We start from the raw sequence: 21,940 nt of genomic DNA on the forward strand, positions 1-21,940 counted from the left end.
GGGGGGGGGGGGGGGGGGGGGGGGATACAGAAACGAGCAGGTCTGATGTGGCCCGAGGCCGGAGGCCATAATGAGCCACCCCCTCCCCCCAATCCGATCCTGTGACGTAGAAGTATTGCCTCAGGGTAAGTCTTTCTTTGGGTTTGTATAAAATACAGCTTCTTGGGTTTGTATAAAATACAGCTTCTTGGTCTCCTACCCCCGCCCTAGAGATTCTGATTCCATGGTTCTGGGATGGAGCCCAGGAATTTCTATTTTCAGAAAGTACTCCAGGTTGTTTTTGATGTGCAGAAGTTTGGGAAACACTGACATAGAACATAAAGGCCTCCCTCTCTCCAAAGATAACTTTGGTGTTTTCCTGTCCCTGGTGGAAGTCAAGCAGTGCCGTCTTCCCCACTGGCTCTGAGATACCCTTCCCCCACCCCCACCCCCCGTGGCCCCTGGGCCCGTCCCTCCAGGGAAAATGGGCCTTGAGGGACAGCTTCCCACAGAGAGACGCAGCCCCTCCTGCAGATCTAGCCTCCTTCCTGAGGGTCCGCTGTGGTGTGATTTTCCATGACGCCACCTGGCAGCGGGCCCCACTGGAAGCCCAAGGTGCCGCCAGGGCCATGGTCATTCAGGGCTGGCCAGCTGCTGTGTGCTAGGTGGGGAGCCCCACAGGCTCGTGGGCCCCCGGGGGGGAGCTTCGGGGCCTCATGACAGTAATAACAACCTGGTCCCCGTGCAGAGATACCCATGGGTCAAGCACCGCACTGGGTAGGCTTTTCGTTTACACCACCATGGGGACCTCTGGCAATGTTTGGAGACATTTTGGTCATCATGATACCCTTGACGTCTAGTGGGGAGAGGCCACAGATGCTGCTAAACGTTCTGCAGTGCACGGGTCAGCCCCCCACAACGAGGAATGATCTGGTCCAAGATGTCAACAAGCGCCAAGTTGAGAAACTCTGCTCTGCATCATCGCATTGAAAAGCATGACACTCGCATGTTATTATCCGAATTTTGCAGGTGGAAAAACTGAGTTGCTGAGAACTCAGAACACCAGTCCATGGTTCCTTCATCTCATGATGGGGCAAAACCAGGGTTGAGCTTGGGGCTTTTGCCTCAGGTGCCCAATACTGGTTGGCCTCAGACTCTCCTGGGTGGACCCAAGCAAAGTCCTGCATCGTAGACAAAGCTCCCCAGTCCTGGGCCAGCTGGGGTGGTTGGTCCCCCTACCCTTGACTCCAGGTCTGTGCTTCTGCCTGTGCTGTGTGTGTGGCTGCTGGGCTCCGTCCGCCCCCGGCTGCCCAGGAGGGGATTATGACCTAGAGCAGGGACGTGGCAGGACCAGGACTCTTAACCCCTCAGGCCAGCCAGCGCTTGCCTGGGGTCCCCTGGAAGGCATGGCCAGGGAGCCTTTGTGGGCAGCCGGCGCCCAGACCGACGTAAGCCCAGCAGTCAGGGCGTGACAAGGTCAAAGTGCGGTGAGGTGGTCACGCCCAGGGCTCCTGCGAGGGCCACTGTCCCTGGGCTCTCCTGTACTCCGAGCTCTTCCTCTGCAGAGATTTGAGGTGTTTCAGGCTCTCACTGCTCCCCAGTGGTGGCCTTGCTTCTCAACCCTTGGTCTCTTGTCCCTGCTGCTGCCAAGTCCCAGCATCTGTCCCAGGCCATATGACCTTGGTGTCCCAGGCCTACGTCCTCCCTGTGTACCTTGCCCTGAGCTGAAAGGGGGGAGGGCCAGGTTTAGGGCCCTGTCCCCATCTCTGCTGCTGTCATCCCCCAGCACGTCTGCACGAGCCAATAGACTATGCATCTGGGAAGTCATAAAGAAGATGAGCTTCCAAACATTGGGAAAACCAAAAGCAAGCAGGACTGGCCATCACCTGTACTCCCTTCTTTCAGGAAACCTGAGGCATCCCAGGGCTTGTTGAAAAAGGCTGTGGAGACCCTGCTTCTCTTCCAGCTTTCGTAATTGCGAGGGGGGACTGAGAACAAGTCTCCTGACCACTCTTCTCATCTGCAAGGTGGAATAACCACTTTCCCCCCACAGTCCCTGCCAGGCTGGCTCGGAGAGGCGGCCGTGGGTACAGGGGTGAGGGCAGCGGAAGAAGGCAGGGAGGGCGTTGCCCCTGACAGCTGTGTGCCCATCTCTCCCAGGACATGCCCTACTACCGGTCCCAGTTTAAGAAGTGTGCGGTGGTGGGCAACGGAGGCATCCTAAAGAACAGCCGCTGTGGGAGGGAGATCAACAGCGCCGACTTTGTCTTCCGGTAAAAGAATGGCCCCGACCCTGCACCTGCTGCTTCTACCCCCCACGGCCCTCCTGTTCCCTGCCCTTCCCTCTGGTGGCGCCCCAGCCCCATGCCCTAATGCCCTGTGCCCTAATGCTGTCCTTCAGGTGACCGGTCCCCACTCCCCACCCCTGCACACCTTTACACTCTGGCTTGTTCCTTCCCTTCTCCAGCCCTGTCCCTCAGGGCCAGTGGCCGAACCTGTCAAGGCCTCAAGTCTCCACATCTGCAGAATGGGAGGTTGCGGCCACCTCCCTGGTTGAGTTCTCCTCTTCCAGAAGCAGTGTTTGGAACCAGGGCAACTTTGTGGCTGACACCAGTGTTGCTTTGCCCTGGCTTTAAGCTGGAGACTGGCCCTTGTATTTCTTCTTCCTTAGATAGAGCCCCCTCTTATCTCTTTGGTGATCCTCGCTTATAGTCTTTAGCCTGGATCAAGAAGATGGGTTGAAAATAAAAGCTTAAAGCAAAGTGATTGGGGTTGAGGCTGTAGTGGGGTCTCACGGGTCATGGATCCATAATCACCGTGCCACTCAGGGTGGGAGAGGGAAGGAGTTGAACTTGCCCCTCCATGCGCAGGCTACCAAGGCTCCACCCTGCTGGCTGCCTCGGCACCCCTCTGCGTGTGAGCACTATCTGGCCTTCCCCACACACCCCCGCGCTGCCCACTCTCCAGCTCCCTCTGGAATGAGTGAGTACATGCAGCCAGGCTGCTTGTGTCTTCTGCAGGTGCAACCTACCCCCCATCTCAGAGAAGTACACCATGGATGTGGGCGTGAAGACGGATGTGGTCACTGTGAACCCCAGCATCATCACAGAGAGGTCAGTGAGCCTCCCCCAGACTCGTGCTGTCCAGGAGAGCAGCCCTGACTGCCACGCGTGGCTACCGGCCACAGGGAATGCGGCATCCAGATTGACCGGTGCTGTCTGTAGTGGGAGACACACACCTGATTCCAAAGACTTACCATGAAAAAGCCGATGGGCCACAGCTCATCAATTGTTTATGTTGATTACATGTGGAAATAGTAGTATTTGGGGTATATCAAGTTAAATAAAACATTGTGAGCATTCAATAGAATATGATGAAAATTAATTTCACCCATGTCTTTCTGCTTATCTAAATGTGATCATTAGGACGTTGAAAATTACATATGTGGCCTACATGATGGTTCCCTTGGACAGCACTGGTCGGGACAGTCTTCACCTAGATGGGCCATAAAGCTCTCCAGTGTGTGATGGGGGCAGGCAGCTTCCTATGCTGCTGTGTCCAGGCGGCTCTGGGGAGAAGCCTCACACAAAGATCTCAGTCCCCGCTGAGTGCCCCTCCTGGGGTCTGTCTGTGTGGGAGGCGTCAGGGAAGGGGGTTCAGGGGTTAAAACTCCAGCCAGGGGCACAGTCACACCATCCAGGTCAGGCTAGGGGCAAGACGGGGGACAGCCAGAGACCAGAGGGTGGGGAGTTGGTAAATGGGGTGAGGTGCCCAGGGACACTAACGGAGTCAGCAGAGTGAAGGAGCAGGGGAGAGGAGGGAGATGAGCCCACAGGAGGGCCCTTTAATGTGAGGAAGAAGGGGAGGGAGGGGCTGTGGGGGAGGAGCGGCTGAGAGGACAGGCAGACTCTTTTGGTGTACTTCACCAGGGGCCTTGGGAGAGAAAGTACAGGTGAATGGCCTGCGGACTCCAGGGAGAGCCTCCCCTTCCTCACCCCTGCCCCACCGAGTCCACCCTGGGACGCCCTCATCCCTTGGGGTGAAGCACGGCGGTCCCTACACTCTTGTCCCTTTGGGCCCACTTACACAAATATAGGGCATTCATCTTCGGAGGCGAAGGAAATGAAAGGGAGCAGCAGGGTGGCCTGGAGTGCCCTGCGTGCCCCGAAGAGGCCCCGGGGTGGCGGGTGGGGGCGGCAGGGGCTCCGGGGGGGCCCATGGCCTGGGGAGTGGGCTGCCGACCGTCTTGCTGTGGCCCCGCCCAGGTTCCACAAGTTGGAGAAGTGGCGGCGGCCCTTCTACCGGGTGCTGCAGGTGTACGAGAACGCGTCGGTGCTGCTGCCCGCCTTCTACAACACGCGCAACACCGACGTGTCCATCCGCGTCAAGTACGTGCTGGACGACTTCGAGTCGCCGCAGGCCGTGTACTACTTCCACCCGCAGTACCTGGTCAACGTGTCGCGCTACTGGCTCAGCCTGGGGGTGCGCGCCAAGCGCATCAGCACCGGCCTCATCCTGGCCACGGCGGCGCTCGAGCTCTGCGAGGAGGTGCACCTGTTCGGCTTCTGGGCCTTCCCCATGAACCCCTCGGGCCTCTACATCACCCACCACTACTATGACAACGTCAAGCCCCGCCCCGGCTTCCACGCCATGCCCTCCGAGATCTTCAACTTCCTGCACCTGCACAGCCGGGGCATCCTGCGCGTGCACACGGGCGCCTGCACCTGCTGCTGAGGGTGGCGCGGGCTGGCCGGCCCCCGCGGCGAGCAGGACCCCGCTCCTCCTCTCCCCCCTGCGCCGGGCGGGGGCGGGGCGTGGCTGCCGCTCAGGCTGTCACTGCCTCGGGCGTTCAGCTGCCTGCGTGGGTGGTGCGGGCCAGGAGGCAGGGCTGGGGGCCCCCCCCCCCGGACAGAGCCGGCTGTGTGCTAAGCTCCCTGGCCTCTGCCGGGGCCCCGTGTCCCCACCCTGCCCCCGGGTAGCATGCTGCTGGGCCACACCCCAAGATCAGGGGCCTTGGGGGATTGCAAGTGAATAAAGCACATTTGCGCTCAGTTGTAGCACTGGGGAGAGCACACACTGTAGTGGCCTTGTCGCAGCTAGAGGAAGGCCCTCCAGAACGGAAACGGAGACCGGACGTGGGAGCACCGTCAAGATTTAGTTCCGACTTTTGGCTTCCAGGGCTTTATACCGCGGCCTCAGCTGTGAATTGCTGTCTAGAATCTCAGAGCTTACAGATCAACCCAGCAGCCAGACCTTCCTGTGAAGACAGAGTGGCTCAGGGGGGTCCAGGGTCTTAACCACGGTCACTGCAACTGATTTGAGTCCCTTAAGTGACGCCGCGAGATCTACCGCAAGCCCCGTGTCTTAGCATCTTCACCTCGACACCGTGTGCTGGGAGCCTCGCGCTTTCACCTGCATCCTCAGGCACACACACCGTCTCGGCGCCTCCAGGTCCCATCCTGTGTGTGATCTTCCGCCGAGAAGGACCAGCCATTTGCACGAAGGTTTTCAAGCCAATGGTTTTGACTCAACCTGCGCTTCGCAATCTGCTTCCTCTCCTGTCTCCTTATTTTCAGCTCTGTTTTAACCAGGAGTTATTTATAAGATCCCCTCTCTGTTCCTGAATCCTTCGGAATCCTGCTACATTGTGTTCCTGCACTGGAACTGTAGGCTCTGGGCTGGAAAGCACTGACATGTAACTGATGAATTCTGCAGACGGAAGTGCGTCATGGCCTCCAACACCAGCATCACTGAGGGTCCCACGGGGAAGGCAGGACTCCCCACATCCCACAGCCTGGCGGCCTTCACACGCGTGGACCCACAGGCCTGTGCTTTGGGAAGTTAGCTGGGCCTGAGCCGAAAGGGGTTAACATGGCGTTTCACCTCTGAAGTTCATTGCCTTTCCTTCCCCCGTGGTGTTTCCACCATCAGCAAGGTCCTACCTAATAGACACTTGCAGTGACTTGCCTTAGAACCTAGCTTTGTGGACGTGTGGATTGTTAGTTCCGGAGGGACTTCAGACCCCTTCCTCCCACCCTCCCTCCCTGCCGCCTTTTTCCAGAAACTTATTCTGCTTAGATCTGGGGTGGGCTTGGGAAGATAGGGTGATGAATAAAGGCAGAGTCACTTTCTTCTAGGGATGGAGGGCAAACCGTACACAGACCCCAACCCAGCCTGCTGGGTGCCCTGAAGAGGGCGGGGAGCTGCGAGGTCTCAGCAGGGAGGGGGTCCCACCATCCGATGACCACCTTTTACAGCCAGAGCAGCAGGCCCAACCAGTGCGAGGGGAGAGCGTGGGCTCAGTCCCCGGCCTCCAGGCTCCCGGTCCAGGGCTCCCTCCTTGGCAAAACCACTTTGTGTGGGCTCGTGTTTCATGTTGGTGGGTGGTTATGGAGTGCATGCTCCGTGCACAGCACTGTTCTAGATCCTCCTTCATTCTGAGCCCTGGTCCTGACTGGGCAAGTCTCGGGCTGCTTTCTGTAGAGCAGGGACGCAGCCAATAAGACAAGGTAGACCCTAGTGGGCCATAAGCTGGGAAAAACTGTGCAAGGGCAGTGGGTGACTAGGCTTTCTTGGGGTCTGCCCATTCCTCCCAAGGAAGGTACTTCTGGGGAAGGTTCTGGCTAGCTGAGCTTTCCAGCCATGTGTTTGTGGTTAATTAAGGCCAGTTCTTGAAACTGTGGCATGTCAGGACTGCGAGGCTCCAAAAGACCATTTTATCCCATTTAAGGAAACAGGCCTCGAAGGGGGAGGTGGCCTGGGTCAAATCCTGCCTAGGGTTCTACTGAATGCCTGCTGTGGACCGAGGCCCCTGGGTAACACTTCTGTTCCAGGGAGGGCCGTGTTGGGGGCAGGAACCGTGGTGAATCAGACATCAGGGTTCCCACCGCTTGAGGGTGCCACGGGTTGGCATCCGCCCCAGCAGGGCCCTCGTAGGAGCTGAGGAGAGAACGCAATGATCCACTCCGTAGAGGAATCAGGACTCATGGTCCCATTTCTGCCTGTGGATCTTAGGGTGAGTCTCTTCTCTCCCCACAGATCTGTTTCCTCATCTCGACAACCAGGGCCTTGGGAAAGATCTCTAGGGTCTTTATAATCTCTAATTTGTTTTTGGAGGTATTCCTGATGTACAGATCTGAGCCACAAATAGTATTTACTATTATAATAGCTAACATTTAGTGTGCTCTCATTCTGGGTCAGGCCCTGCACGGAGCACTTTCTTTGCAGTTATCTCCTGTGATCACCACAAGACCCCCTTAGGTAAGAAGGCCCCCATGGGACAGGTGAGGAGGAGGCTCAGAGTGATTTAGTGACTTGCGCGTAGTCAGGCACCCAATGGAGGAAAACGCACCCAGATGCGTGGAACCCCCAAGCCAATGCTCCGGACCTCAATCTTAGCCTCTTCTCAGCCAGTGTCACAAGGGCTGGAACGAGAGGGAGTCTGAGGGAGGTGCCACTGCAGGGCGCTACTGGGCCCCACTCCAGGGACAAATGCTCTGGGAGGCTGTCATGGGTCCGGGAGGCCGTCTCTGCTTGGAGGTGTCCCCCACCACCACGCACCATGGCAGCACCCAGCCACCCGTGGTAGAATGGGTGCCATTCGGGCACTGGAGGGAGTTGAGGTCATCTCTACATCTTGCAGGTGAGGAGAGCTGCCCAGAAAGAGTAAATGGTAAGTGACAGCATGTTGAGTGACTTGCCCAAGGCCCCATGGCCAGCCGGTGCCCCAGTTGGGACTCACCCAGTGTCCTGACTTCCAGGCCCTGCTGGTTCTCTGGCAGTCCCTGTTTGTGGGAAAAACATTGTTTCCAAAGGCTCATTGTTTCCTGGCCATTGACTCAAGAAGCCCCCACCGTGTTCCTCCCCCCGCCAACACCATCCCACTGTGCAGTGCAGACTACCAGCTAAATTCTTATTTAAGGGAAATCGATTCCCCACAAATAAAACAACCCTCATGTCCTCCTTTGTGCTAAACCCACTGCTCTAGGGTTGAAAGGCGGCAAAAACAAGTAAATGACTCAGCGCTTAGCCAAGCAGAATGGAAGGTGGCTCAAGGTCAGACGCAGCTTTTGAGACTCCGCAATGCTGCCGAGGCAGCTCTGCCCGCTATTCACCTGGTGCTGCAGAGAGCAGAGAGCCTGGGGGGGGGTTTCACTCCACTGAGTGGGGGGAGGGGTGGGGGCGCACCTCCTGCCGGTGGAGGGAGGGCACAGGGCTGGCTTCAGCCAGGCCTTCAACAAGTAATTATTGAGCACTCACTTTGTCCGGGGGCATTGTGCTAGGTGCCAGGGACCGAGGATCACATCGGAGCCCCTGCCCTCCCGGGGCGCGTCCAGACGGTGCACCAAGAGCCCACACGCAACACAGGAGCTGTGCTGGGAGTTGGCAAGTCGGGGCACAGTTATCAGGGGAAGAGGGCAGGGCCTGCCAGAGTTATTGCCAAAGCAGAGGCTGCTTCTCCGGCCTCATCCCTGACATTCATGTGACAGGTGACAGGGATGGCGTCGCCGTCCTTTCGAGTCCTCTCCTCCTTTGATTCCTCTCCTGATGTTCCTCCTGTCTCTGAATGCTCCTTCTCAGGCCCCTTCATTGATTCACCCTCGGTGAGGCTTCCTCAGGGCTCCCTCCTCTCAGCAGGAGGGCTCCTGCAGAAATCTCATCTCTTCACAGCGTCTGTCCTGTCCCTGCGTCTCAGCCCCCTCACCTGCAGGCAGGGTCTCCCTCCGAGCGTCAGAAGCATGCTCACCATGGCCTCCTGATCCTCTGTACCTGCGCTGCATCTCCAACCTCATCGTGTCCTCAACTGGCATAGTTGAAAGGACAACCTGGCTCCAAGGCTCTTACCACTTACTAGCTGGGTGACCTTGAGGGGGCTGCCGAAGTCCCTGAAGGCTCTGATTCGTTTTCTTTCTTTTTTTTTTTTAAGATTGTATTTATTTGAGAGAGACAGATAGTGACAGAGATAGCGAGAGAGAGCACAAAGGGGGAGGAGAGGGAGAAGCAGGCTTCCCAGCGGAGCAGGGAGCCCGATGCGGGGCTCGATCCCAGGACTCTGAGATCATGACCCGAGCTGAAGGCAGACGCTCAACCGACTGAGCCACCCAGGCACCCCTGATTTGTTTTTGGAGGAGCGAGGCCAGGACACCAGCCACTCCGGCTGTGGCGAGGGTTAAGTGAAGTAGGGTTGCACAATGCTGAGCTCAGAGCCCGGCACAAACTAGACCCTCAGCGAGTACGGCTTCCTCGGCCCCCTCCCTTCCCCAGCCCTCCCCCCATGAATGACTCTCCCTCACTCAGCCCAGAAACCTGGGCCACCCTTGCCTCTTCCTTCTGTTTCACCTTCGAAGTCAGCACAACTGCTGGAGACCCGTGCCCCTTGATGCCCCGTTAGGTGGCTGCCACCAGGTGAGGGGTCTGGCTTGAAATTGAGACTAGGGTCTTAGATGAGAAAAGAGTGAAAGTAAAAATCTGCCACACAACCCAACTTCTGCGCTTTCTATAAATATGAATATAAAATATAACCCACTATTAAACTAGCAACAAAAAAAAATAATTGGGAATCTAAAACATTTATGAAATCTGTTTTGGCCTTGACACTATCCGATTTCTTTTTCTTTCTAATTTTGATTGTGATAAAATACACAAGACATCGAATTTACCATTTTAGCCATTTGTAAGTGTACAGCCCAGTAGTGTTAAGTACGTTCACATTGTTGTGCGACCGATCTCCAGAATAGTTTTCATGTCGCAGAACAAACTCCGTACCCATCAGAGGACAACTCCCATTTCCCCTCCCCCAGCGCCTGGCAACCACTGCTCTGCTTTCAATCTCTGTGAATTTGACTATTCCAGGTACTTCGTATAAGTGGAATCATACGGTATCTGTCTTTTTGTGACTGGTTTATTTCATAGAGAATCATTTAGGTAGGTACAAGCTGTTCTTAAATGACATTAACTGTTTTCAGTGTCTCTGTAATAGAATTCTGATTTTCCTTTTGTCTGGGGCAGTTGTCCTGGGCCCTCGGTCTGTCCCTGGCTTCTGATGATCTTGGCGCCTTTGCTGAGGCTCAGGCGGACCTGGTCTGCTTTGCTGAATGGGTGCAGCTGTCCTGGCCGGACAGTGTCCTGAGAGGCAGCCGCTCTGCCCATCTTTTCTAAGTCTTTAGATTAATTTTCCTCTGCAGAGTCTCTTCTTTGAAACCCCTCCCTTTTTTTTTTTTTTTTTTTTCCCTTCATTTCAAAAAACCAGGGAGAGGGAGAGCAAGAGAGAAATATACACTTCAGTCAGTGATTTAGCTCTTGGCACAAAAGCCAGAAATCAGTGACTGTCTTTCTTTCCATTCAGGGGATGGTTCCCTTGGCAACTAAGTAACTCATTTTCCTTCAACAAAATGACTTGCTCAGCTTTGGGGTATAAGTTTTATTTCCTCTGGAATTGTGGTTCTCAGCCTTGTGTGCACATTATAATCACCTGGGGATCTTTCTAAAATACCCCACCCTCCCCCCGGCCCCGCCACATCCTCACCCTCCCAGAGAATCTGATTCGGTTGGCTTAAGGATAGGGCCTCCTGTCTTTATTTTAAAAAATCTTCTGTGACTCTATCACACAGCGGTTAAGATTCATTGCCCTAAGGCAGAGGGGGCTCCACGTTGGCTGTACTTTGGAGTCACCTGAGGAGCTTTGAGAAATACTCCTGCCTGGACCCCGCCCACCCCCAAGAGGCTCTGATCCAGTTGGTCTGAAGTATGACCAAGGTACTAGATTCTTTCAAACTCTCCCGATGATTCTGATAAGCAGCCAGGGTGGAGAACCACTATTCTAGAGCAGCAGTTCTTGAACTTGAACCCGAGTCAGAGTCTGAGTCACCTGGAGAGCTGGGGGTGGGGGCGGGGGCGGTGCTCCTCGGCCCCACCCTGCGGTCTCTGATATGGTGAACTGGTCTGGGGCCTTTCTTAGCCAGCGCCCTAAGCAACAGTGATGCTGGTCCCTGGCCCCTGCTTTAGAGGATCTTCTAACTAGCTTGACCCTGTTCTCTTACATTTTTTCCCCTCTGGGGATTGAGAAAAGCTGATTCAAGCCTGAGGCTTCGTAAAGGTACCAAATAGATTTTCCTTTTCTGAACATTTTAAACACTGAAATAAACATTAAGAAATATTTTTAAAGCAAAGGTACATAGATTGCTTCTCCCAGGTTAGGAGGCTCAGAGTGTGCCTGAATTGAGAATTTATTTGTGCCTGGGTTTTTAGGATGCATTTGTGATCAGAGCTAAGGGGTTGATGTCTCTGGAACTGGGGACCACCAACCTGTGACCAGGTGAAGGTCATTTTATGACCGGTGCTGGAAGGTGGGTAGGACACTGCACTCTCAGCACAGAGAGTTCCTGGGCCCCTGGGGGTGGAAGATGGGCTCGGTGATCTGTCCCTGCCCCCACTGCACCCACGGAAAACAAGCAGGAAGGTAGTGATGAGGAGACGTCCTACAGAAATGGCCTGTGTGACCCAGGGACTAGGGGTCCCTCCCCATTGCACTACGCTCTTCTTTTCTTCTCCACCTTCCTTTGGAAAAGGGTCCAGTTGAAACCAGCTACTTAGTATCTGGAGCCTGCCTCCATCTCTCCTCCCTCCAACGGGAGCCATGTCCCCTGCCCCTTCCCTCTGCAGACACCCCCAATGGTGTAGTCCCAGTGAGAACTTTATCTGCACGGCAGCTCGGAATCCTGCACTCAACCGCGAAGTTTACAAGACCCCCTGAACACCCTGAAGACTTGTTAAGGGAGAATGTGGTTACCATCTTACTGAAACAAGGTCAAAGCACACCTCACTTCCCAGGACCACTTACCCAAGCGAGCTCACTCAGCCCTTAGGTCGCTGGGGACTCAGATGAAGGAAAATTAATTTTGAGCCCCTGAAATAGATGCTATAAAGCTCTGTATTAAAGACCAAATATTTTGCTAACAGCAGATCCCTCGTGGAGTTCACTTTAATTTTAAATTCAATTTTAGGGAACCTGATTCTGGTTTCTCATAATAAAGTGAATGAAGAGAATGACAACAGGTGCTAGATCCAGCAAGAAGTGGCAACTAAAAGCCTAACAGTAATGGCATTAAAAAGACCAAAACTATACATCTCAGAAAACACCATGTGATCTGAGGCCATTTAGTGGAGGGGTAGATACGTTGTCACAACCCCGAGGGCAACAAAGCGTTTTCGATCTGCTCACCCAGTGATGTCCGCAACCACACATGGGTGCAGAAACAAACAGTGTTCAGTATACTGTATTTCAGAAGATGGAATTCTGGAATTATTTCCATCCCCAAACACTTAAAACACCGTCATAGAAATCTTGGTGCTCAAAAGGTTAGCCCTCAGTTATCCTGAAGTTCAGGTAGGTGCAATGGTTCATTATCTGATAACGTAGGATACACGAGATGGGCAAAGTCACTCCTTTGAACTCACGTGTTCCCTCTGACATTTGCTACCCCTTCCCCCAAGAAAAAAAGGCGAGGAGAAGGGGGGGGGATGCACGCCTCCCCTCCCACCTCCCCTCCCCCTTGAACGGAACTGCAGTGTGGTGGATGGGCGGGGGGGGGGGGGGGGGGGGGGGGGGGGGGGGTGGGCAGGGAATTCTCTCTCTGCATCTCTGCTTCCACCCGTGGTGGCTTTGTCAGGCTGGTACCAGGGCAGGCTCTGCAGTGACCCAGGCCTGGATTTATCTGCGAATTTAAGAATATGAACGACCCCCCCCCCCCAGGGCCCCACCCTGCACAGGTTTCTACTTTCTAAACACCTTCATCGTTGATTTCTCACTAGGATTGGCTGTGTTCCTTTGAGAAGGTTGGGGCAGTTAGGGGCGTCTCTACCTGACTGAGGCCCAGAAAGATGACGGTGGCATGTCCCAGGGCACATGGGATGGGCGGTGGAGTCCTGGTGCTGGGTGCCCAAGCTTCCCGAGCAGTGGGAGGGGCCCCTGCTCTAGCCTGTGGGGCTTTTCTGCTTTCTCCCCTCTGAGGTGGTCAGGCTGAGTGGCGTCTGGTCCAGGCCTGGGCTTCACCCCTGGCCTCACACCCTGCCCCGGTCTGGGGAGGGTCCTCTTGGGTATTCATTCCTCTTTAGGTCCTGCGCTCAGGGTATCCAGAGCCAGAACACTCAGTGGCTGTACCCAGTGGGCTAGGAGTGGAGACAGTTGTCCTTGGCAGAGAGTCACCCAAGGCCATAGGCCTAAGCAAAGTGGGATTGTGGAGAGAGTTGGCATCAGACCGAGTGATGCAGCCCCCTAGTGCTCTGGCTGTTTGGGAGGAGGCTGGGGCGGGGGGTTGCGGCGGTGGTCTCAAGCAGCAGATCCTACCAGCCCAGCCAGGAGCCAGCTCTCCTTCAGCCTTCTTCAGCAGGACCCTTGACTCTCACTGTGGCTGCCTTCTGAGCATGTCCTTCTGCCCCAGGTTGCTTTGGGAGGACAGCTGGTCCTCCCTGGGGCTCCCACACTTTGCACAAATGTTTTAGGGATGCGACAGGGTCTTCTCGGTGGCCTGCAAAATTTCCTTTCTGGACCCAACCGCCCTCCCTTCAGAAAGCCATAACTCTTCTTCAAAGCCATATTGTTTGAACTGAAATATATGCATATGTGTTATTTCTTTTTTTTAAACAACACTTTATCTCAATGAGCATACACTGGGGTGTTTAGTGTTACAGTTTGGAGTCAGTCCCCTGCCACCTTGCTCCCCAAACAAAGCCAGGACAGATAATGGAGGTCAGCAGAGGAGGAGTGGGAACCTTTTGCCCAGCAGCCGGGTGCTCTGGAGTGCTCCCTGCCCCCCCAGCCGCGTGCTCCCGGGTGCTCCCTGCCCCGCAGCTGTGCACAGCTTCAGCCGGGCTCCAGGTCAGTTTACAGGAAGCCCTGCCTCAGGGCTCCCGTGAAGGCAGAGGAGTTTGTCCCCGAGTGGCCTACTGCGTGTGAAGACAAAGTGGCCACGTGGCCATGACCTCCGGGTGCTCCTCGGCCCCGCGCCTCTCGTGCTGACCTCTCTCAGGAGCCGAATCACACTGCATCGTGCTCCAGAGAGCCTTTCCCACTGCAGAAGAAGAGGGAGACCCGGGTGTCATTTGCTGGGACGTGGAGACACGCGATCTGAGTGGAGCTGGACTGTTGCTGGCTCCCTGGGCTCGCTCCCTCCGCTGCCCTGATCACCGCGGGGAGGACCGCCCTGTGCCGGGGGAGCCGAGGAGCGGGGGCTGCAGCCCTCCCCTTCTCTTCACGCAGCCGGCGCTCAGGCGCGGGGGTCCTGGTGCCGGCAGTGTGTGGCTGTCCCCGAGGGATTCGGGAGTGATGACTGATCTCTCCTCAGAGCAGAATCAGGGTACTTTGTATCTGCCACTGTGCTTGAAAGGCCCTCCATTTCCACCCAATAAAACCGGTCACACGGTTCATCTAGCAAAGGCTCTTCGGCTGTGGCTGTGTGTGTGTTTGGGGATCGGGCCACAGGGCGCAGCCCCACGGGAGGAGGCTGCCGGTCTTGCGAGGGCCTCCTGGCCACCTTGCGCACACGTTTGGGAGGGCTTGGGTGGGGTCCTCATGAGACCTGGTGTCTGCCAGGGGAGCGGTGGGCTCACAGGAAGGGCTCAGAGACCAGATCCAGACCAAGTCAGGTGCAGTGCTGAAGCGCCATACAGGACACAGGAGGACAGGGGGAGGGGACCACAGGTTCACGTCAGAGGAGGGAGAGTCCAGGAGGGCCGGAGGGCTGCCTGAGCAGGTGGTGCTTCAGATGTGCTCAGACCTGGAAGCTATGCAGACCTACCTCTCTCGAAGCAAGGTCACTGTCAAGGTCTGGAGTCACATCAAAAGGCATCTGAGCTCTAATTACCTTCTCCATGTATGTGTGTGTGTGCATAAAACATATATACAATTTTTAAAATTCATGCACAAGCCCCTGACTGGGGCTAGCCTGTAGAGAAGACTCCCCAAACCTGCATCTTGGGGAAGTCCAAAACCTTCCTCGTGCTTTCCCATCGGAGAAGACAATGTGCCAGCTCCCAGAGGCTGGCATTTTTACCGTCCCTCTGCCTTCAGACTCCTGCTTCTAAGCGTGTTTTTGTTTTATATCCCTTAACCACTCGGGTACTAGATGCAGACCCTTCCTTGATATTAATGATTGGATCATGCATCCCAGAGTGATGCGGGAGGGGAGGGGAAAGGGATGCGAACCACTTCCAAACATGCAACCCCAAATGGAATGTTCGGCATCCCCAGGCGGACATGTCCTTGGCCAGCCCAACCCGGGGCCAGCCTCCCGGTGTGCACATGCCATGCCACCCAGCCTCAGCCTGCCTCTCTGGCCCCTCCTCTTCCTGACCCTCCTGTGGCTCCCTGTCCCCAGCTCCCCAGCTCCCTCCAGCGGAGGACATATCTCTGTGCACTTGGTCTCCTATGGAACCCGGATCTCAGCTCACCTTTTATCTTCCTCCTAACAAGAATGGACGGATGTCAGCTGCAAGATATTTAAACGTTTCTTATTACAGATGTAAAATACCAAACGCTCAAGCAAGCAACTGTGGAATCTAAGGATGTTGAGAACTGGGGACTGTATTCTAGTCTATCATCGTAAAAAACAAATCTGGGGGTCAGGGAAGCAGGAGTTCAATATATATTTTTGAATGAATGAATGTATGTATCAGTAAGTTGGGGGACGGAAGTTGAATGTAATTCATTTATTTATTTCATAAACACTTATCAGAGGCTCACGATCTGATTTGTTTTTAAGTAAAATCCCTTGGTGGCTCTGAGCAGAGTGGATTGGAGGGAGCAGAAGTGGTTGAAGGTAAGCTTTTCTTTTCTTTTTTTTTTTTAAAGATTTTATTTATTTATTTGAGAGAGAGAGAATGAGAGGGAGAGAGCACATGAGAGGGGGGAGGGTCAGAGGGCGAAGCAGACTCCCTGCCGAGCAGGGAGCCGGATGTGGGACTCGATCCAGGGACTCCAGGATCATGACCTGAGCCGAAGGCAGTCGCTTAACCAACTGAACCACCCAGGCGCCCGAAGGTAAGCTTTTCTAATACCCCAGGGAGCCACAATGGTTGTGGGAGCTAACATTTCCATGAAACAGGAAAACCCCCAGCCTCACAACATTGCATCACCTGCCCTGCTTCCAGGATAGGAGGTGGTTCATTTAGAGATAGCAGACTAGCTGGTTACCTTGGGTGAGAAATTGGGGACACACGGTGGTGGGGAGCCACAGGTGGGGACCAGAGCGTCCAGGACACACGCTCAAATTGTTCGTACTTACATGTGCTCTCTACACCCCACTCGCCCCAACACACACACACGTTCCTCTAACGTGTCTTGAGGGCCACATTCATACTCTCGGAGGCACCGGGGAACACATGACTTCCTTGAAAGGGAGTGCAGGCTGGTGGAAGGGAGAGGGGTGGGCGTAGATGGAATTATGGGTCCCCATTCTTCACCCCTTGCTGTGTCCACATCCTTTGCTATGAGATGTTACAGCCCTTGCCTCTGGACCCAGCCGCGTGTGTTGCTGGGCATAGCGGAAGGATGTCAGCCGACGGGATGCAAGTGGAGGGCTTAAGTGTGCTCACAGCATCAGAGTCACCCCCTTGCCCTTCCAACCACGGCCACGAGAAGAGCTCAGAGGGAACCCAGCACAGACGGAGCTTTCCCAGCCGAGTGCAGCCAGTCCTGCAGCTTCATGCAGAGCTGCCAGTTGAGCCCAAGGTAAGCGAGTCACCCCAGCCACGCTCCCGACCCGTGAGAAAGAATGCCTGTACCACTGAGGGTTTTGTGGTTGCTCGGTGTGTAGCAGTAGCCGGCTGCTCAGAAATGCACGCGAAATGCACGCTGCGGTCCTAAGGTCAGAGTGAGCTGAGGCTTGCAGAAGGAAAGCACCGGGGACGTCTTCAGTTGAACTACAGTGTTAACTCCGCTAAGGCGGAGGTTGGCTCTGATTACAGAGGGCCTCCAATGTCAGCTGGAGGTGCTAGACTTCGTGTTGGGGACAGTTGTGATTCTTTCGGCAACGTAGCCTCTGAGCGCCCTTCTAAAGTTTGAGGAGAGGACAGCTCCCAATGTAAGAGTTGAAAATGCCCTGGGCACCTGGGTGGCTCAGTCGGTTGAGCAACTCCCTTCAGCTCGGGTCGTGAGATCTGAGGACCCAGGGTCCTGGGATCAAGCCCCACATCAGGCACCCTGCTCAGTGGGGAGCCTGCTTCTCCTTCTCCCCCCTGCTCGTGCTCTCTCTTGCTATCTCTCGCTCTCTCAAATAAATAAATAAAATCTTTAAAAAAAAAAAAGAAAATGCCAAATACTCACTTTCCCAGCCTCCTTTGCAGCAAGGTGTAGGCACATGATTTTGGCTCAGCCAATCAGATGCACAGGCCCCAGACTCCGAATTGGCAGAAGGCAGCAGAGGCTATTCTGGGGAGGGGAGGCACCTGAGGGGGCGGCAGAGACCAGTGCTGAAGCTTGGTACAAACTGCCTACCGAGGCGCAGTATTGGGGGCACTAGGGGCCTCCCCAGGTTAGTACATTTCCAGGCCTCCTTTCTAGGATGCAGCCCCTAAGACCTCTTGGAAATTCTGAGGTCCACTTCCCCCAACAGTACCTTTTCAAACAATAATTTTTCTGCTTAAACTAGCCAGTGTTCGTTTCCACTGCTTGCAGTTCACAATCTTGGCTGATGAAGTTTGTTTGCACTGAGGTGTGAGGGAAGGTTTTTGAACTGGAAAGTGACAGGACCAAAGGCAAGCTTTAGGAGAATCCATTCAGCAGCAGGAGGATGCACTGGAAGGGGAATGAGGCCTGGGCAATGAGATCATTTTGTAAGTGTATGTGTATGCATTTGTGTGCATACGCAAATGGTCTGTGGGATAAACAGCCCCTTCCCTATAATGAGAGGTTTGGGATTCCTATAATTACCATGTCTGCTCTTTGTGTTTTTATCAGTACACAAGAAACTGACGGGAATCCAAGTATCAGCCTTATCAATTAGGGTACATAACCACCTTGCACAGTTTAGACTGGAGGATGCTAAGTGTAGATGGAGGATGTGGTGGGCATGGACCGTGGCCTTGCCTGGGATCAGAGTGAGTCTGCAAAGCCTGTCCTGAGCGCCGTTTCCCAGCCAACCCCATACAGGGTCCTAATACCACAGAGCTGGGGATGAGGTCAGGTCAGTGGCCAGGCTGCACTGTGGGCCGTACGCAGACGGGCTCTCACCTGGACATGGAAAGTCAGCAGATGGGACAGGGCAGTAAGAGAGATAGGGTAGAGCCCTGGGGCAAAGCACTGCCTTCTCAGGTCACCTTGTTGTCAATCCCCTGCCCTCACGCCCAGCCCCTGCAACCGCTGGTCTGGCTTTACATCTTCTGAAATGTCACATAACTGTCATCAGACAGAAGGCGGTTTTTTTTTCTGACTGGTTCTTTTCACTTGGCTTAATGCTTTCGAGATTTGTCCACGATGTAGCATGTATCACTGCTTCTCCCTTTTTCTGGCTGAGTAAGTATTAGTCAGCTGATGGGCATCCGAGTTGTTTTCTGGGTTTTGGCTCTTATGAATAAGGCTTGTATGAACATTCACATGCAGCTTTTGTGTGGACGTGTATTTTCATCTCTTTTAGGTAAACACCCAGGAGTGGAATTTCTGGGTTGTGTGGGAAGTGTCTGGTGAGCTTTAGAAAAGAGTGCAAGCTCTTTTCCAAAGTGGCCGTACCAATCACCACTGCCACCAGCGGTATGAGAGTTCGAGTTGCTCCGTGTCCCCATCAACATTTGGTACTGTTTCAGACCCTGTTCTCTTAATCATTGTGTTTTAATGCCATGGATTCTCTAAAAATATTTTTATTTCATTTTTTTTGCAAAAACAGTCCAATAAACATTTTCTTGTTTTTTATCTGAATCGGACTTCGTGCAAAATGAACATTTTAGTTTTTGTCTGGACGTATAGTATTTTCCGTAGTAATCCTAGTAATTTCTCTGTATTTAAAGTCTCTTTTTCTCAAGAGCCCAAAGGTAGAACAAGAGGTCAAACCACATACTGCCAGCAGGGGGCGTGCATCACCCACGGTTGAACTTCACTCTGCACCCCCCCCCCCCCATTGGGACTTCGAGCGGATTCCAGGGCTGTCCCTCCGTAGAACAGGGGCGGAGGTGAAGTTGATCTCTCCTGGGCGATGACGTCTCCCCGTGGTGGGGACGCAGGTGGCTCCAGAAAATGAAGCTGCCCCAGACTTTGGGGAAGGGTGTGAGTGCTTACTGCTGCTCAGATGTCCTGCATCTGCTGGGAGCTTTGAAAACTCCCAATGCCCAGGTTCCACTGCTAACCCAGACCCCATAAATCGACATCTCCAGGGTGAGACCCAGGCATCAGCATTAAAAACTCTCCAGGTGTCTCCTGTGTGCATCTCTGGGACAGAAGCTTGCTGAGCCCCTCCCCTTAGTTCAGGTGAACAAATCAAGTGAGTTCACCTGGACAGGTGTAGGCTCCACTTGCTCTCTAATTTTAGAGAGCAAATCCCCACCCTGGCCGAGGAGGAGGGCTTGCTGAAACTGTAGGTCTCCAAGTTTCATCTTCAGAGATTTTCAGTAGGTCTGTGGTGGGGGTGAGGGGCCTGAAATCGGCATTTGGTGAGTTCTGCAGGGCTAATCCAGGCCTCCCTGGAATCCTACTTTAGGAAACATTGACCTTGACAGAGAGCATCTCAGAGAGGAGAAGCCCTAGAACAGAGAAGGTGAGGTGGTGGCCAGGGTCCTGGGTTCTGGGGCTCGGGGCTAAGGGCTCAGTAGGTGGGCTGAGCTCGGGGCCGCCAGGTGGTAGGACACGGAGGTGACAAAGGAGGAGCGAGTGAAACATCTCGTGGTGGCTGCAGACCAACTCCCTTCGCCCTTCCAAACCCCACCTCATGCCGGGGGCCCCGGTCCTAGCTGAGTCTTTCCTCCTCCTGCTCTGGGGTTAGAGCCGCTGTCTGGCCCTGGCTTTTGCAGCAGAGCCTGGCGCTGGCTAGCGCTCTTCCCTGGCCCCTGGCCCACTGCGGCGGCCCTGGGCTGGGCGACCCGTCATGGTTCGTCCACTGTCTGCCTGCACCTGCCATCCAGCATCGCAGCGTAGCCCAGCCACCAGATGGACGGCTGTCCAAGCCCAACCCACAAGCGCCGCTGGAGCGCCCCCTGCTGTAGGTTGACAAGCGATGCCATCTGGCCACTGTATGTCACCCTAGGCAGTACTCAGGGTCCCATCCTTCTCTTCCTGGATTGGGTTGAACCCTGCCTTTCTGCAATCACAGTGGTAAGACTGCCTTTTCAGGCACACAGAATAGCCCAGTGCTTGCTCTACGGGACGGTCGTTTACATGGGAGGCAATGTCTTCTCCAGCCCACATGTGCTCAGAATGGTATCCGTTCCTCGTGTTTCCCTTGCGCAGACAGTGGGCCTTGTGTTCGTGGCTGCTTTATAGGTCTGCCTGCAATTTGCTCACGTACACATGTGTGCATGTATTCGCCGAACGGATGCTGACGAAGCCCACCGTGTGCCAGGCCTATGATAGGTCCTGGGAGCCTAACAGGGAACAGGGAGCCATGATCTCTGCCCCCCACAGCTCGTGGCTGGGAGAGGTGGTGGTGGGGTGGTGGTGGGAGGTGGGCAAGGAAACAGGCCCTTACAAGATAGTCCTCCCAGGACCTTGGAAGCACACAGATGATCCAGTGTGTTCACCCGTAGCTTCTGATGTGCAGCTGTGGGTTGGGCCCCACAAAGGAAGGAGGACACGTGGAGCCAGTCCTTGCAAATGGGACCCAAAGGAGGGCTTCTGGAACAATCTGAGATGATAGCAAAGCGTTTCCTTCCCCCCCCCCCCCCCCCCCCACACATCATGTTAAATAAGAGAGAAACCCTGATTAGGAGTCACAGGCATTTAGTAAGCCCTTACTGTGTTCCTGAGGCTTCTGCTTACTGAGCATTTTCTCCAAATGCTCAGTACGCCTTAGTGGGTCATTATCCCCTTTCCACGGATGGAGAGGCAGGCCTCGTCCAAGGCCACACAGCCAGGAGGTGCTGAGTAGTTCTAATTCTGTCCAAAAACCTCATACTGCCAAGACAGGGATAAGAGTTCCAAGTAGATAGGAAATTTCTAGCATTTCGGAATTTATACAGAAATCTTACAACTCGAGTTGTAAGAAATCTTAATAAAATCTTAATTAAGTGCCTTAATAAAATCTTAACAAAAATAAAATAAGCAAGGTAGAGGAGTCTAATGGTCCTAAGGGAAACTTTTCTTGCTGATCGAGGGTGGAGAGGGGCCTCTGGGCCCTGGTTCTCTTACCCCAGCTCAGAATCCCCTGTGTGGGGCAGCAGTTGGAGAAGTAAGGGCCAAGTGGAGTGGGCTCTGAGGGTTTGGCCCATTTCATTTGAAAGTGCAGAAAGCAATGTGGGCAAACGGAGAGTTCTTGTTAAAACAGATGCCTGGCCTGGCTGGGCATGAGGGGGTCACCACGATGCAGTGGGCCTCTCCAGCGTCCGTGGCTCTGGCCTGGCGATGCTGGTAACTCACGCCTCAGAAAATGCTTTGTGAATTGTCAGAGTGCTGGTCGGAGCAGCATCTCTGAAGGGCAGTAGGTTTCCACCGGCCAAATGGTCTCTTCCAGAAGCCAGCTGTCTCAAGGAGACGGAAGCAGAGAGATGGAACGAGAAGGATCCAGTAAGAACCTTGCCTGCTTCGTAAGGTGAGCAGAGGCATGAATAATGGAGAGAAACAGAGGCCTCTGAGTCCTGGGAGCTCGGAGGACTCGGGGCCCTGCCCTCCTCAGGAAGGCCCCGGGCCCTGGGGACATTGTTCACGGCCCTAGAATGCTGTGAGGTTAGGGGGATCCCCAAGGGGGAGGCCCCCACCTGCCCCTGGGGTGACCTGGGGAGGGGCCCCAGGAGGTCCCCTTGCAATGGGGCCAGGTGGGAAAAAGAT

General features: G+C 54.6%; 1 protein-coding gene across 3 annotated transcripts in view; it reads left to right on the forward strand.

Annotated features, from left to right (window-relative positions):
- The window catches only part of ST8SIA5 (ST8 alpha-N-acetyl-neuraminide alpha-2,8-sialyltransferase 5), a 55,607-nt gene extending 46,657 nt beyond the window's left edge, over positions 1-8,950 (forward strand). For all 3 annotated transcript variants that reach the window (XM_032422645.1, XM_032422644.1, XM_032422646.1), the window contains 3 exons: positions 2,140-2,252; positions 3,000-3,092; positions 4,245-8,950. In XM_032422645.1, coding sequence (XP_032278536.1) covers positions 2,140-2,252; positions 3,000-3,092; positions 4,245-4,713 — 675 coding nt within the window. In that variant the 3' untranslated portion in view covers positions 4,714-8,950. The remainder of the gene's footprint in view (positions 1-2,139; positions 2,253-2,999; positions 3,093-4,244) is intronic.
- Positions 8,951-21,940: the final 12,990 nt, after the last annotated feature.

This window comes from Phoca vitulina, unplaced genomic scaffold, assembly GCF_004348235.1.
Source record: "Phoca vitulina isolate PV1807 unplaced genomic scaffold, GSC_HSeal_1.0 scaffold27, whole genome shotgun sequence".
NCBI classification, from domain to species: domain Eukaryota; kingdom Metazoa; phylum Chordata; class Mammalia; order Carnivora; family Phocidae; genus Phoca; species Phoca vitulina.